This window comes from Strix uralensis, chromosome 1 (genome assembly GCF_047716275.1).
Source record: "Strix uralensis isolate ZFMK-TIS-50842 chromosome 1, bStrUra1, whole genome shotgun sequence".
NCBI lineage: Eukaryota > Metazoa > Chordata > Aves > Strigiformes > Strigidae > Strix > Strix uralensis.
In genome coordinates this window covers 22,917,753-22,930,271 of record NC_133972.1, presented here as the reverse complement: position 1 = coordinate 22,930,271, position 12,519 = coordinate 22,917,753, and the positions used below count along the sequence as shown (strand labels likewise).

The 12,519-nt window shown below is 47.5% G+C and overlaps 2 protein-coding genes across 2 annotated transcripts in view; one reads left to right on the top strand and one right to left on the bottom strand.

Moving 5' to 3' along the window:
• The window catches only part of LARS2 (leucyl-tRNA synthetase 2, mitochondrial), a 145,643-nt gene extending 136,703 nt beyond the window's left edge, over positions 1 to 8,940 (bottom strand). The window contains exon 1 of the mRNA XM_074859389.1: positions 8,809 to 8,940. The gene's annotated coding sequence lies outside the window, so the exon portion shown is untranslated. The remainder of the gene's footprint in view (positions 1 to 8,808) is intronic.
• TMEM158 (transmembrane protein 158) lies at positions 8,488 to 10,110 on the top strand. Its single transcript, XM_074859459.1, has one exon. The coding sequence runs from the start codon at positions 8,555 to 8,557 to the stop codon at positions 9,497 to 9,499; it is 945 nt and encodes a 314-aa protein (XP_074715560.1). The 5' UTR covers positions 8,488 to 8,554; the 3' UTR covers positions 9,500 to 10,110.
• Positions 10,111 to 12,519: the final 2,409 nt, after the last annotated feature.

Below are 12,519 nucleotides of genomic sequence, written 5' to 3'. Positions count from 1 at the left end.
ATGTGACCAAAAGCACAAACATGCCTATGTCTTCCTCTAGGGTTTGAGACATGTGTACCAGAGCCTGGAAACCAGAGGACCATGGCATTTCTACCAGCGCAGTTTGTCGACTGCAGCAGGATTGGTCTGGATAGACCATAGCGTATGTGTATAGGTGAGAAGAGAACATTCATTCATAGCTAGAACTCGAGAAGAGGAGCCTGAATATAGTTATGACAGATTACCACCTACCAGTCTTTCTGAGAAGATAAAAAGGCAATTGTCAGCTCTGGGTGCTTTACAGTGACACAGTAAAAAGGGCCAAGGGCAAATGCAATGATGTGGGTGATGGATTCACATATAATATTAGAAATGGTAGCATCTGACGTGATGGTTTGAGCAAGAAATCCCACAGACTAATTTAAGATACACATATTAGGGCTGATATGTGTCCCTCTTTAATCTGCAGAATCAAGCCAAGACACAGTAAAAATCCAGGCACGCCTTCTAAACCTGGTCAGTTCAGTGAAGAACTAGGCACATAACATCAGAGGCTATATTCCCTACTTGTTTTGTGATTATTAGTTCATGGAAAAAGCAGGGAATGTTGAGTGAATGCCTCTTAAAGAGCAAGCTGTTTGTACCGCATGTATTTTCCAAGCATCTCCTTCTGCTTCAGAACATTGGTAACATTTGCATGAAAATAGAAAATCTTTCTTTCTGAGGAGCCTGTGTTCCTCTGCTGCTTGTTCAATGCATCAGGTTTAAAGGCTGAAAGCTGCATTTGTTCTTACTTGTGTACCCCTGCACTAAGGACTCAGACCTTGATATCATACAGAAGAGCATTTCTGAGTGCAATGTCCTGCTGAAAGCAATCAGTTGCCTTGTTCATGTGCTGACTTTGCGGGATTAGGACAAGAGTGCTTTAGAAGTTAGGAATTGAAACTCTGATTTCCTTGACTTCCATGAAACCACTCCAGTGTAGCAAAGGTGTAACAGAGATGTCTGAGCACTAGTCTAGCCTTGGAGTTTGAGTGCCTAATTATGGCTCAGACAATTGTTGCAATGTCATGCTGGTTGTGGTCATTGCTGGGAAAATAAGGAGTGTGAACTAGCAAGTTCCCTAGGGACGAAGAACATTTTGTTTCCTTTTAAATCTGGTTCCTATCTAACCCAGAAACAGCTGACAGTTTTTTGAATCTGCCAGTTAAAACTCAGACTGTCTGCCGTTTTGCAAATAATTATGATGCTGCACTGATGAGTGGAATGGGAAATGTAACCACCTTCTCTTTGACACCTTAGGACTGCTTCCCAGCTGAAGGGAAGGGTGGGCATCAGGCTAGCTGTGTCTGCTTGGATGACTCAGCCCCACTCAGTGGCATTGACACTTCTGGAAAGAGTTAATGTGGTTCTGCTGACTCATGGAGGCAGATGAATCTCTTTTCCTGTTTTGATATAGAGCAAAAGTGTCTCACCGGAGAAGGGACAGCAGGCAAGGGTTCCCAAACAGGGGCATGCATATGACTAGTATGCAGACCACCGCAAGCAGTACCCAAGTGCTCCTTGAGAACTCAAGGGTCTCTGTTCTGCACACCAACAGCTACAGCAGCTCTGGAGCCCCAATCTAAGGTGTCGATGCACAGTCTGGAGGCAGGGAGGAGTTTAGTTTTTACTGCTAATTTTACTGATGATGTTGATACTGCTGTGCTTTAAATATCACTGATTTGTTTCACGCAGCATCTCCAAAGTATCACAATTTGTCTCAGCTTGCTCTGCCAAAAGTCCTAGCCTGGGCCTGTGTATCTTCCCTATTGTAATCTCTCTGGTTACAGCACCTGGAACTGTCTCAAGTTCATTCATTTGGGCACATTACTTTGAGTTTTCCACCATTCTCTGTCATCTCTCTTCTTTCACTGCTCCAAATGCAAACTCCTTGTTCTCACTTTCAAAGCCCTTCACCATTCAATCCTGCCTCATACCAGGCCTAGTATTTGTTATCCTTCTATCCACCCTCGCTTTGTTGATTGCAGCCTTCGTTTTGGCTTCTCGAATCTACACTTCCCTTTATGAATGAGAACAAAAACCTGCAGTGAAACCAGTGAAGTCCCTGCTATAGACTCCTTTACAATATCTGTCATGTATCTCATAGCAATGAAGCACCAGCTAATAACGGCAAGGCAGAGGATGGTCAGGGCTGCAGGTTGGCTAAGAAGCATCACACAGGATCTGTATCAACACCCTCTCCTTTGAACTCTGATTCTCATCCACGTGTTTTCTGTGAAAGTTCTTTATGATACAGACTGTCACTGACAATGTCTTGTGTTTGCGTGTCTTCTGTGTAGTATGGCAAAACAACTCTTAAGTGACCTGTGAACTAGCTTATCTTTCTCTCCTGTGGAACAGGATTGCTTCACAGTCCGAGTGTCTTACAACTTCCTAGGGAAGCGGGATTTTATATTTTATAGCTGGGTTTTAAAGCCACAAAGAGACTGAGGCCACACTGGAAGCTCATGGGAGTGCCAAACTCACGTCTGCTTAGTGCAGACTAATACCCGATTTCTGCACCTGTCTCTCTTTTCTATACAGAGATAAAAAACAGTAAAGGCAAGCCCTAGGGCCATGTTCAGAACAGACCGGGAAACACTCAAAGTATTTGCAGAACTAAATGCTTTCCAGGGAGCTATTTTTCAATGTATTGTTGTAGTAAATGTTTAGATTTTCCAAAGACAAACTCATAAAACAGTCATTAAGGAATGCTATTTTATCTACAAATATTTTGCAGAACAATTTAATATGTAATCACACAAAATGTTTTTGCATTCCTAGTACCTCCACAGCATCGGCATGAAAAAACTACTGCTTGAGCTGACATCTCTTTTCCTTCAAGAACGGCTGTGACATGTCAGGGCTTACCCAGAACCCCGGGGATCATTCAGATGTTCAGAACATCTGTGCTTCATGAACGCACAAAGCTTGACACCTGGTCAAACCCACCCTACAATGGCCTTTAGCAACCTGGTAGAAAGTAGTCCCGAGTCCTGCAATGCGTATACTCTGATGGGAACAAAGGTGTTACACTGCCCTTTATCCCTATCGGAGGTTTCTTAAAAATGACTCAGATCGCCCATCTCTCAATTCTGCCTGCATGGACCATTTAATCTGGATTCATTATCTTTATCAATATACCAGATCCCAAATTTTCCAGTTTCAGACAAGCTCCAACACTGGATAGGTTTACTGGTGAAATAAATATGAGGGAAAATAAGTTATAGTTATAGTCAGACTCCTAGCCAATAGAACATAAGCAAGCATGGTAGTTACAAGACAAAATATAGTCCAGGGCTGGATCTTGCCTAAGCTTCAGAATTTCAGTTGGGAGGAAATCCCACATGAGTGATGGTCTTATTCAACCTGCAAGTGGGAACCTAGGCAAGGAAAAGAATCCAGTCTTCCTAGAACACTGCTTCAGGTCAAAACCCATCTTAAAAACGTCATTGTATAAATGGAATACATGAAAGTACTGCATTTATCACTCTTTGTAGGCCAACTAGATCGAACCAACTTATACTATAGTTTTTTTATATTTTGCTATTACCTCAAGCCAGCCCGCCTTGTTCTAAGATCATCTTCAGCTGTGGAGGTGCAAATTTTGTTCTTTGGACTACTTCTCTCTTACACCCATTCCCACAGATTCTTCTTTTCCTGTTGTTTCTTTTTGATCTTTGTCTAAAAGCCTCAACCTACATAAAGCATGCTACAAAAAAAAAAAAGCTCTGAAAGTCTATTAATACATTCCCTTTAGCATTCTCTGCATATATTTCACACTTATCTTTAGATTTGAAGCAGGCTTTTTAGTCTGTGCTAGTACAACACAGAGTCTAACGGAATTCTGGACATGAGCTCCTAAGTCCTCCTCAAAGCTCCCAGAGCCCTCATCCTGCAGGCCCTCCATCTTACTGATACCACCTGACGCTCTGAACAAGGTTCTCCTGATTTCTACCAATCATTTTTGCAGCTGGATTAGACTCTGTAGTAACTGCCATGGATAACTCTCCTTTTGGATTTCTGATGGCAGTTGCTTTCTCTTGGTCCACACTCCATCAGCTGTGTGGTTTGCAGACCGTGGGAGCCCCACTAGAGCCCATCTTGACATGCAGTGGCTAAACAGCCCTAGTCTGGCCCCCACTGCTCAAACCCTCCCACCTTCCCTGCCACCTTGCCTCACTCCCTCAGCTACACAGGTGCAGCTTTTTGCAGGAGTGTGTAGTGATCTGGCTAAGGGGTTAAAGATTGGGGTTAAGGCTGGGCTGAAAATGTTTATGATATTTTCATGAAAAAGAGCATGTATATGACAAGTATTCAACAATAACAGTCATCTGCCCCAGCTCTGTAACGCGGATCATTTTATGGCTTCAGGGACATCTGTCTGTATAACCTGAGAGGATGGTGTGGAAGCAGTATCTGCTGCTGACAGAAATGCATGTCAAGCAATGAACTTAGTGTCTTTGCTGAGATAGGTGTGTTGACTTCTCTGGAGAGATTATGCCCTTGATCTCAGCCTGCTTGCCAACTGGCTGTTCCCTTTGTCTGGGCTTCTGATATTCATATAAAGAGTGGTACAGAACCCTGGCTTGTTCTGTGCAGTGCATGATCCCTGTTCACTGCAGATAAATCCTTCTGACGTGATGTAGCAGTAGCAAGCCCCTTAGTCCAGCTAGCTTCTATCATCTGTTTCAGATGCTTCAGTGGCCTTTAAGTGTTTCATCACAAATAATTTCCGACAAATCCACAAGAATACCAAGCAAGGAAGAGGAGAGTGAAGGTTCTGATCACTGGGCTCACAATCAAAGCAACAAGTCAGTGGGCAGTATGAAACATCCCTTAGCTCCTTCTTCAACCAGCAAACCACTGATTATCAATGACTCTTCAAAGAGCGTATTCTACAGTCATCATATGATCAGCTCACTTCCTTACATTACTCTGAGATTCTCCCCTCACATTAGCCAACCAAGCCGCCTAAATTATATCACAGAAACATTTTTCCTCAGCTGGGAATAAGTATCGCTCTCAGAACAATCCCCAGTATGATTGGATCCTACTCCTTGCACAGAACTGAAACTGCTCTTTTCTGAGAGGAGTCAAGTACCAACTTCTTTCTCCTGACCCTGTCTCCCTCTTCAGCTGTTGACTGTGAAATTCTCCTTATTTACCTGGCACTTTTACAGAGATTGGTAACGCATTGCTATACATACTTGCTCCTATCATCTTTTTTCCTGTAATTGACAGTAGGTGGCTTTCCACAGAACAGTATCTCTGTGAAGTTATAGTTGGGTATCCAATCCCTTACTCTGCTACTTTTCCATCTTTTCTCCCACATGCAACTCCTTTCAGAAATGACAACCTCAAAAGCACATCCTCCGTCAAGAAAAGTTCTACAGTTATTCCCTTTCCTCAGTGCAGATCAACGTAAGTTTGCCAAATTGACAAATGCTGCCTGAGGATCACAAGCTTTTGACCTGAATGCAATTATGATTTCCTTCCGGAATCTGCACCTGCTTAGGGTCAGTTTCCACTAGCTGCAATGAGGCTTCAGGCTGTAAAACAGCACCCTCATGAGATGCAATTTTAATGGCACTTGGGCAGAAATTCTTGATTTCATCTTACTTGAAGCATTTCACAAGCGATACTTTACTAAAAATGTTTAGTTAAAATGTCATTAAAACAACTCTCAAAGATTCTGATTGTCCTTTACCATTAGTCTTCATCCTCTCAACAGCTCTACAGTCTGTCTCATGAAACTCCTACTGTCTTGTTACCTCATTATTCCCTTCTAAAATTTTATCATTATAGCCCACTTCACACCTCCTCTACCACACTGACAAATGCTACTGTGACCTACAGTGCATAGTATAGTTCTAGTTATATCTATAGAATCAAACCTGCAAAATCTACATCTTGATCTGTCTGTGATTTGTAGGTCACCTTTTGCTGGCCCCTGATTTCTTTATGCTTCAGCCTCCCCAGCCATAAACCCACTTTGTTCTTTGAGATTTATGGCTGAAAACCACAGAACAGAGCTATATATTAATACTACTTATAAAGAGTTTTCAAGTGTGCTGCAACCTCTTTGAATGACTGAATCCATGCAGAGATTAATTATATCTGATAGACCTATAAATGAAATATCTGTAAAGGGCACTGCTGGACAGTGGCTATCAACCAATGATCTAACATACTTTCTGCTTCTTCTACCCACTTGCTCCATTATTCCTTGACGAAGAGGAACAGATAATGAGGCACCCATGCATCTCCAACCTGAAATAAATTGCCCTCTTTTAGTTCCTTGCCATGGTAGTCTAAATGATGCTAAATGCATTTAACCTTCCTGTGGCAGGTTATCTTTCCTTGCAGGAAAAGAAACTTAGCTCAACTCTTCCTCCCCAAACTTCTTCGCAAATACCCCTGACTGCATTCAGCTGGGTCCCGGGAGTTGAGACCAAAAGAACTGAAGCTCTGCCTGAGAACATTTGCCACCCACATACTGCAACAGTGTTCAGGAGCTAAATCTTATTTATGAGGCTTAGTTTCATTTCCAGCCCTTTGTGCCAAAATCCCAATGCAACGTGATTTGTGCACGAGTGGTCACAGTTTTGGCATTATTTGCCACACACTAGCCCTCTCTTAATCTGGTTTTGTGTCTATACACTCACTACAACAAAAAAAATTACAGTCACACAAATGTGTGGGACTGTGGATATGACAAAGGACACCAGGAGACACACGTAGAGACACATTCATATCAGAGAACTCTTAATATGAGACATTGAAATAGTACTGAAAAATGTATTACCTGTAGTGTAACATCTGAGCAAAAACCCAGAACTGGAACCAGACAACTTGCTTTGAATGCTTCATAAGGCATGTTTCTCTGTAATAAGCCAAACTAAGAACCTAGCCAAACTATAGACATCTGGTAGACAATATCCTTTGGGCTAATTTGGGACCAAACACAACTGCATTTTGGTGCTCGGGTCTCCTTTGAATAGAAGCAAACAACTCTGTGCTTTGTCCTGATACACTGAGGCAAGGGTTTTGAAAGAAAACTGTTTCACTACCTTCATTCATGTTGAATTATAGCAAATCTAAAATTTACTCTCTACCCTCATTCACTACCCTCACTCATCCGAAAGACTCGAGAGTGATATTACAGTAACTCGTTCTCCAAGTGAGAAGGTGTCCATGTGTCGCTTTGACGTGGGACCATGTCTGACACGGGACCAATGCCAGCCTCAAAGGAGCACCTTACGGAGTTCAGTTCTATCGTTTACATAAATTGTCCCATATATACTTGGGAAAGCCTAGCTTTTGTATTCGTGTCTCCCGTTTGCGTCTGTATGTGTCAAAAAAGGGCTGCAAAGGCAAAGAAGAGAGTCTCAGTTCTGGATCCCTGCCAGAAAAATGTAACTCTATCCCACCCTCTGCCCAAGGTAAAGGCTAAGAAATGTTCATCATTTGTGTCATCCAGTTCTGTCCCTTCCCGGGGCTCCAAGTGCCAAACTGCAACACGGCAAGCCTCAACCTGCGTCAAGAGTAATACTATAGCCAGCACAGGGTCATGAAACGAACTGGTGTATCTAGCTTGATTATTGACTCTCATGATTATAAAGCAGTCTTTCGAAAAATGCAGCCAAGTCTCACAGCTACCACACTTGGTAGCTCTGGGCTCCTTGTTAAAATCTTTGCAACAGAGACCGACAGTGCCCGCCTGCGGGATGTCTTGCACCTCAGCCCGGGCCAGGCTTGGGAGCAGCAGCTCCTGGGGCTGAGCCGGGACGTGCATCCCACCCGCCAGTTTAAACTCCCTTCCTCCGCGTCCTCCCAGCCGCTTTCCCTCCCGATAAAATCGAAATGAAAAGTGGGTGCAGTCGGTTCCTGGATGCTCTTTCCCCAGCCCAGCCCGAGGCGGCGGCGGGAGAGCCAGCCCCTCTCCCTCGCCCCTGCCCCCCGAGGAGGGAGACACGCAACTGCCGCGGAGCCCCCGCCGGTGCGGCGGCGGCGGAGCTGGGAGGCTTCGGCTCTCCCCCCCGCCCGGGGGAAAGAACCGGCGCGGTGGCGGCGGGCGGCACGGGAGAGCGGCCGCCGCCTGAGGGGAGAGCGGCCGCCGCCCCTGCCCGCCGCGGCCCCAGGGGAGGGGGCCGCCGCCCGCCCGCCCGCGGAGGGCGGCTGCCCCGGAGCGGAGCGGCGCGGGGGGTGCCGGGCCGGCCCCTCGGGGAGCGGCCGCGGGGCCGGCCGGGCGCACGGCTCCTCCCGCGAGCGGGGCGCTGCCGGGCCGGGGGCGGAGGAGGCGGGGAAGGGGGGAGCCGCTGCCGTCACCCAGGCTCCCGGCTCGCTCGCCTCGCCGCCGCGGCAGCCCCAGCCCCGCTCCCACCCCCTCGCCTGCCCCCACCCTCCTTCCCTTTCTCTCGCTCTCTCGGCGAGAGCAGTGTGCCTGCCTTCCCAGATGGCAGCCGGCAGCGCCATGCAGCCTCCCGTTCCTCCTCCTCCTCTCCCTCCTCTCCGGCTCTAAGTTAATGCCATGCTGCCGCTGCTCCTCCCGGCACTGCTGGCCGCCTGCCTGCCGCCCTGCCAGGGCTGGAGCCCCTCGGCGGCTGCCAGCGGGCAGGAGGAGCAGGAGCAAGAGCTCTTCTTGCCCCCTGTCAACTCCTCCTCCCGCTCCTTGGCCAGCCTCGAGATGGACCTCGACGGGGCAGCAAGCAAGGAGGAAGGCAGCTCCGCCAGCCCGGGCACGCCGGCTGCCGCTAGCCAAGAGCCTTTCCCTTCCGCTCCCACCTCCTCCGGGCAGCAGCAACAGCAGCAGCAGCAGCAGCGTTCCCAGCCGCAGGGGCAGCCGCAGCCCGCCGAGGACCCGCACTGCAATATCAGCGTGCAGCGGCAGATGCTGAGCTCTCTGCTAGTGCGCTGGAGCCGCCCGCTGGGCATCCAGTGCGACCTCCTGCTCTTCTCCACCAACAGCCACGGGCGAGCCTTCTTCTCCGCCGCCTTCCACCGCGTGGGGCCGCCGCTGCTCATCGAGCACCTGGGGCTGGCGGCCGGCGGAGCCCAGCAAGACTTGCGCCTCTGCGTGGGCTGCAGCTGGGTGCGGGGCAGAAGGGTCGGGCGCCTGCGGGGCGCCGCGCCCCAGGCCGCCGCCTCCTCTTCCTCTTCTTCCTCCTCCTCCTCCTCCTCCTCGCTCTCCTACCCGCCGGCGGCGGAGCCCGGCCAGTACTGGCTGCAAGGGGAGCCGCTGAATTTCTGCTGCCTGGATTTCAGCCTGGAGGAGCTGAAGGGGGAGCCGGGCTGGCGGATGAACCGCAAGCCCATCGAGTCTACCTTGGTGGCTTGTTTCATGACTCTGGTCATCATCGTGTGGAGCGTGGCCGCCCTCATCTGGCCGGTGCCCATCATCGCCGGCTTCCTGCCCAACGGCATGGAGCAACGCCGCAGCACCGCCGCCGGCACCGCCGCCGCCGCCGCCAAGTAGCCTCTCCCGGTGACACCCCCTTCCCCTTCTTTCCGTCGTGTGGTGTGGAGGGACGCGGGCGGCCGCCTCCCGCCCGGCCGGACTCTCGCGGGTTTTTCTTGTTTAAAGCGTGTGACGGGCGCGCGGCGGGACGGGGCGCGCGGGGCCGCCTCAGGCCCGGCCCGCCCTGCCCTGCCCTGCCCTGCCCTGAGGGGAGCAGCGCCGCCGCGCCACCCGCCCCGCCGGAGACCACCAAAGCCTGCGGGCTCCTTTTATATCTTTAATAACCGTTTTAAACGAACCTTTTAGTAAAAAAGAAGAAAGAAAAAAAAAAAAGCCTCCCCCCCCCCCCCCCAATCAACGCAGGAAATAAAAGACCGTCCCATTCAACCGCATTTGTTGTAGTTGGAGTAGCTTTTTTGTATATGAATACAGTTTGAGCGGGTTTCCTCTTTATTTACAGAAAAGGGAAGTCTCTTTTTGGCAGGATCGAGAACTGAAGCAGTATATATATTGTTATTGCTGAAGCTGAACTTTAACGAACCTTTTACACTGTATTTCCCAGTTGAGATAATGTGTATTTATTATTGTAGCTCCGCGCTATTTGGCTTTTAATACAGAGGTTTTCTTTCTGGAGCCACCGTAGCCTTTTGTTGGTCTGTTTCCGCCAGGGTGGAACGGAGGGTTTGGCTGGCCTCCCCGTCTGCAAACCGGCTGTGGAGCTCCTCTTTCCCTGTGAGATGATGTTACCAGGGTTGTTGGTGGAAAAGGGGGATTCCCAAACCCTTTCTGAATGCTGTTTGCCCTATCTGTACGGTAGATGTAGGTCCACATGCCTACACCAGGGTTGGGTGGGGTGGGATGGGGAGCATGTCTGTGCTAGAGATCTTCCAAGGTGATTTTACTTCACACCGCTCCACAGACTTTCTCCTCGGTTTGATGTTGGGTGGTTTCAGTCCTGGGAAGGTGAGGCTCACTCTTTGAGATGTGTTGAAAGCTGCTTGGGGGCAAGTCTCTGACTTCCATAAAGTGCATTCCTCAAAAACAACTTGGCCGCAGTGTATTTGTTAGAGACATGGTTAATATCGTCCAGGGTTGCTCACAGAAAGCCTGTGGGGTGGAGAGAATGCAGGAGCTGCTGGGCCAGAACTAGATTACGGCTGCCACTGTGCAAGCATGCAAAGAAGAAAGATGTGCAAGATTTCTTCTTTCTTGTTCGAGCAGACAGTTGCATAGCCTGAAATACCATTTGTTGTATAGTTCCAACTGTTTAGCCTTCCAAGAAGTTGTTCCATTTGCCTTAGACATGATTAGTCCAGCTGAAGTTTCTAAAACCAAAATGTGAGCTAAGTGAGAAAGATTTACAATAGGAATTCTCATTAATCAATGTATTTAATTTGTTAGGAACACATGAACTCACTCGGGACTAATTTGGTTTTTTTGTAATGTTTTCTTCCCTATGGTTTAGTGGAAATGATTAGATGGAAAGTCTGGAAGGATTAAATTCTTAGCATTCCTTTTTTTTTTTTTTAAATTGAGAACAAAATAAAATAAATGCATGTTCTATGTGTATACTGTCTGGAAAAAAAAATGCAGAGAGAAGATTGACAAACAGCAGAAATAAACCGGGATTTTAAAATGTTCCATGTTACTGGGCTGCCTCTACACCCACTGTTTCTCCTATTGATCTTAATGGGCAAGTCACTTCAGTAAACATAGCAGTAGTGTGTTTTCAGGAAGTAGAGGATCCAGTCACCGTGAGAAATGAACATTTGACCTGTTGATCCAAAGGACACCTTCCCCTGTATGCTTAGTTTACAGAGCCTCGCTTTTCTTTCCTTGATGCGAAAAACGTGGTGTCGTCTCTGCCTTGCACAAATTCTTTTGTGCACAGACATGCGACGTGCTAGAGAGGAGTTATTTGCCGTGTGTGACAGAGAAGCCTCTTCGTACTGAAAGGCAAGGCCAGCAAGGGAACACAAAGTTAACACCCTCCCGAAAGAGAAATGTTCTACATGTAGAATAAACCTCAGAAGAGTTGCCATGCCAGGGAAGAATTTCTTCTTTTAAATGAAGATGCACTTAGGCAGAGAGTTTCTTCTTCTGAACAAGATACGTTTAGGCAGAGAGTTAGCAACTTGCGTTGGAAATTTTGCTGGCTTTGTAGTGCACGATGCGTAGTACTCACTGTCATCCAGGGAGCCTGTGCCTGCGCTTAAACTCAAGGTTGGAATCTGTTTTTCGCTTATCCTAGTTTCACCAGTGATGTGCTGTTGTTTTTTTCTGAATTGCATCAACATAAACTAAGAGAACAGTGTTACTGTCTGAAACAGGCAGCTTCAGTTATTAAAGGTTTATTATTTGCAGTTCTTGCAGACACCTACCAGGTGGTATACCAAAACTGGTTTGTGTCTCCTAACTTCTACCAATATCAGCTTGAATACAAACCTTGTGAACAGGCAGTGCCACACTCAGAATTTTGCTCCTTCACTTAAAAAGCGTGGTAGAAGAGAGGGATTTGCTCGTAGTTCTACAAATATGCTTGTAAGTGGAGCTACTATTAAAAATCTGCTAAAACATGAAATGTTTAAAACACAGGGATGGCATTAACCAACCAACCAACCAAACCAACCCAAAAAAACCTGCAACATTTTCAGGGAGTACTGATCTCACACAATGTGCAGAGAGCACTTCTGTGTTAGGGGAAGGTGTTTCCTTAGATCACAGTAACCATCGAGGTAGGCGTGAGAGAGGGCAGTCCATGTTTCTGTGTGTTAGAGATGAATTTAAGGCACAGTGACAGGATGGCACAGAGATTACCTGCTGCACAGGGTTTAGCCTGGGTTTAACTCCCTGAACCCTCAGGTTTCAGTAAGGTGGCAGCAGGGTTTCTCCTGTAAAGAACAGAGAATGGAAATGCATTATGCAGACTGTGAGCTTTCTTCGGTCCCTGTTACATCTAATGTCAATAACCCAGCTCCCATAGTGGCTGCTACTGTGACTCTTAAGTAACCGACAATTTTGAGTAACAAAAGGTACGT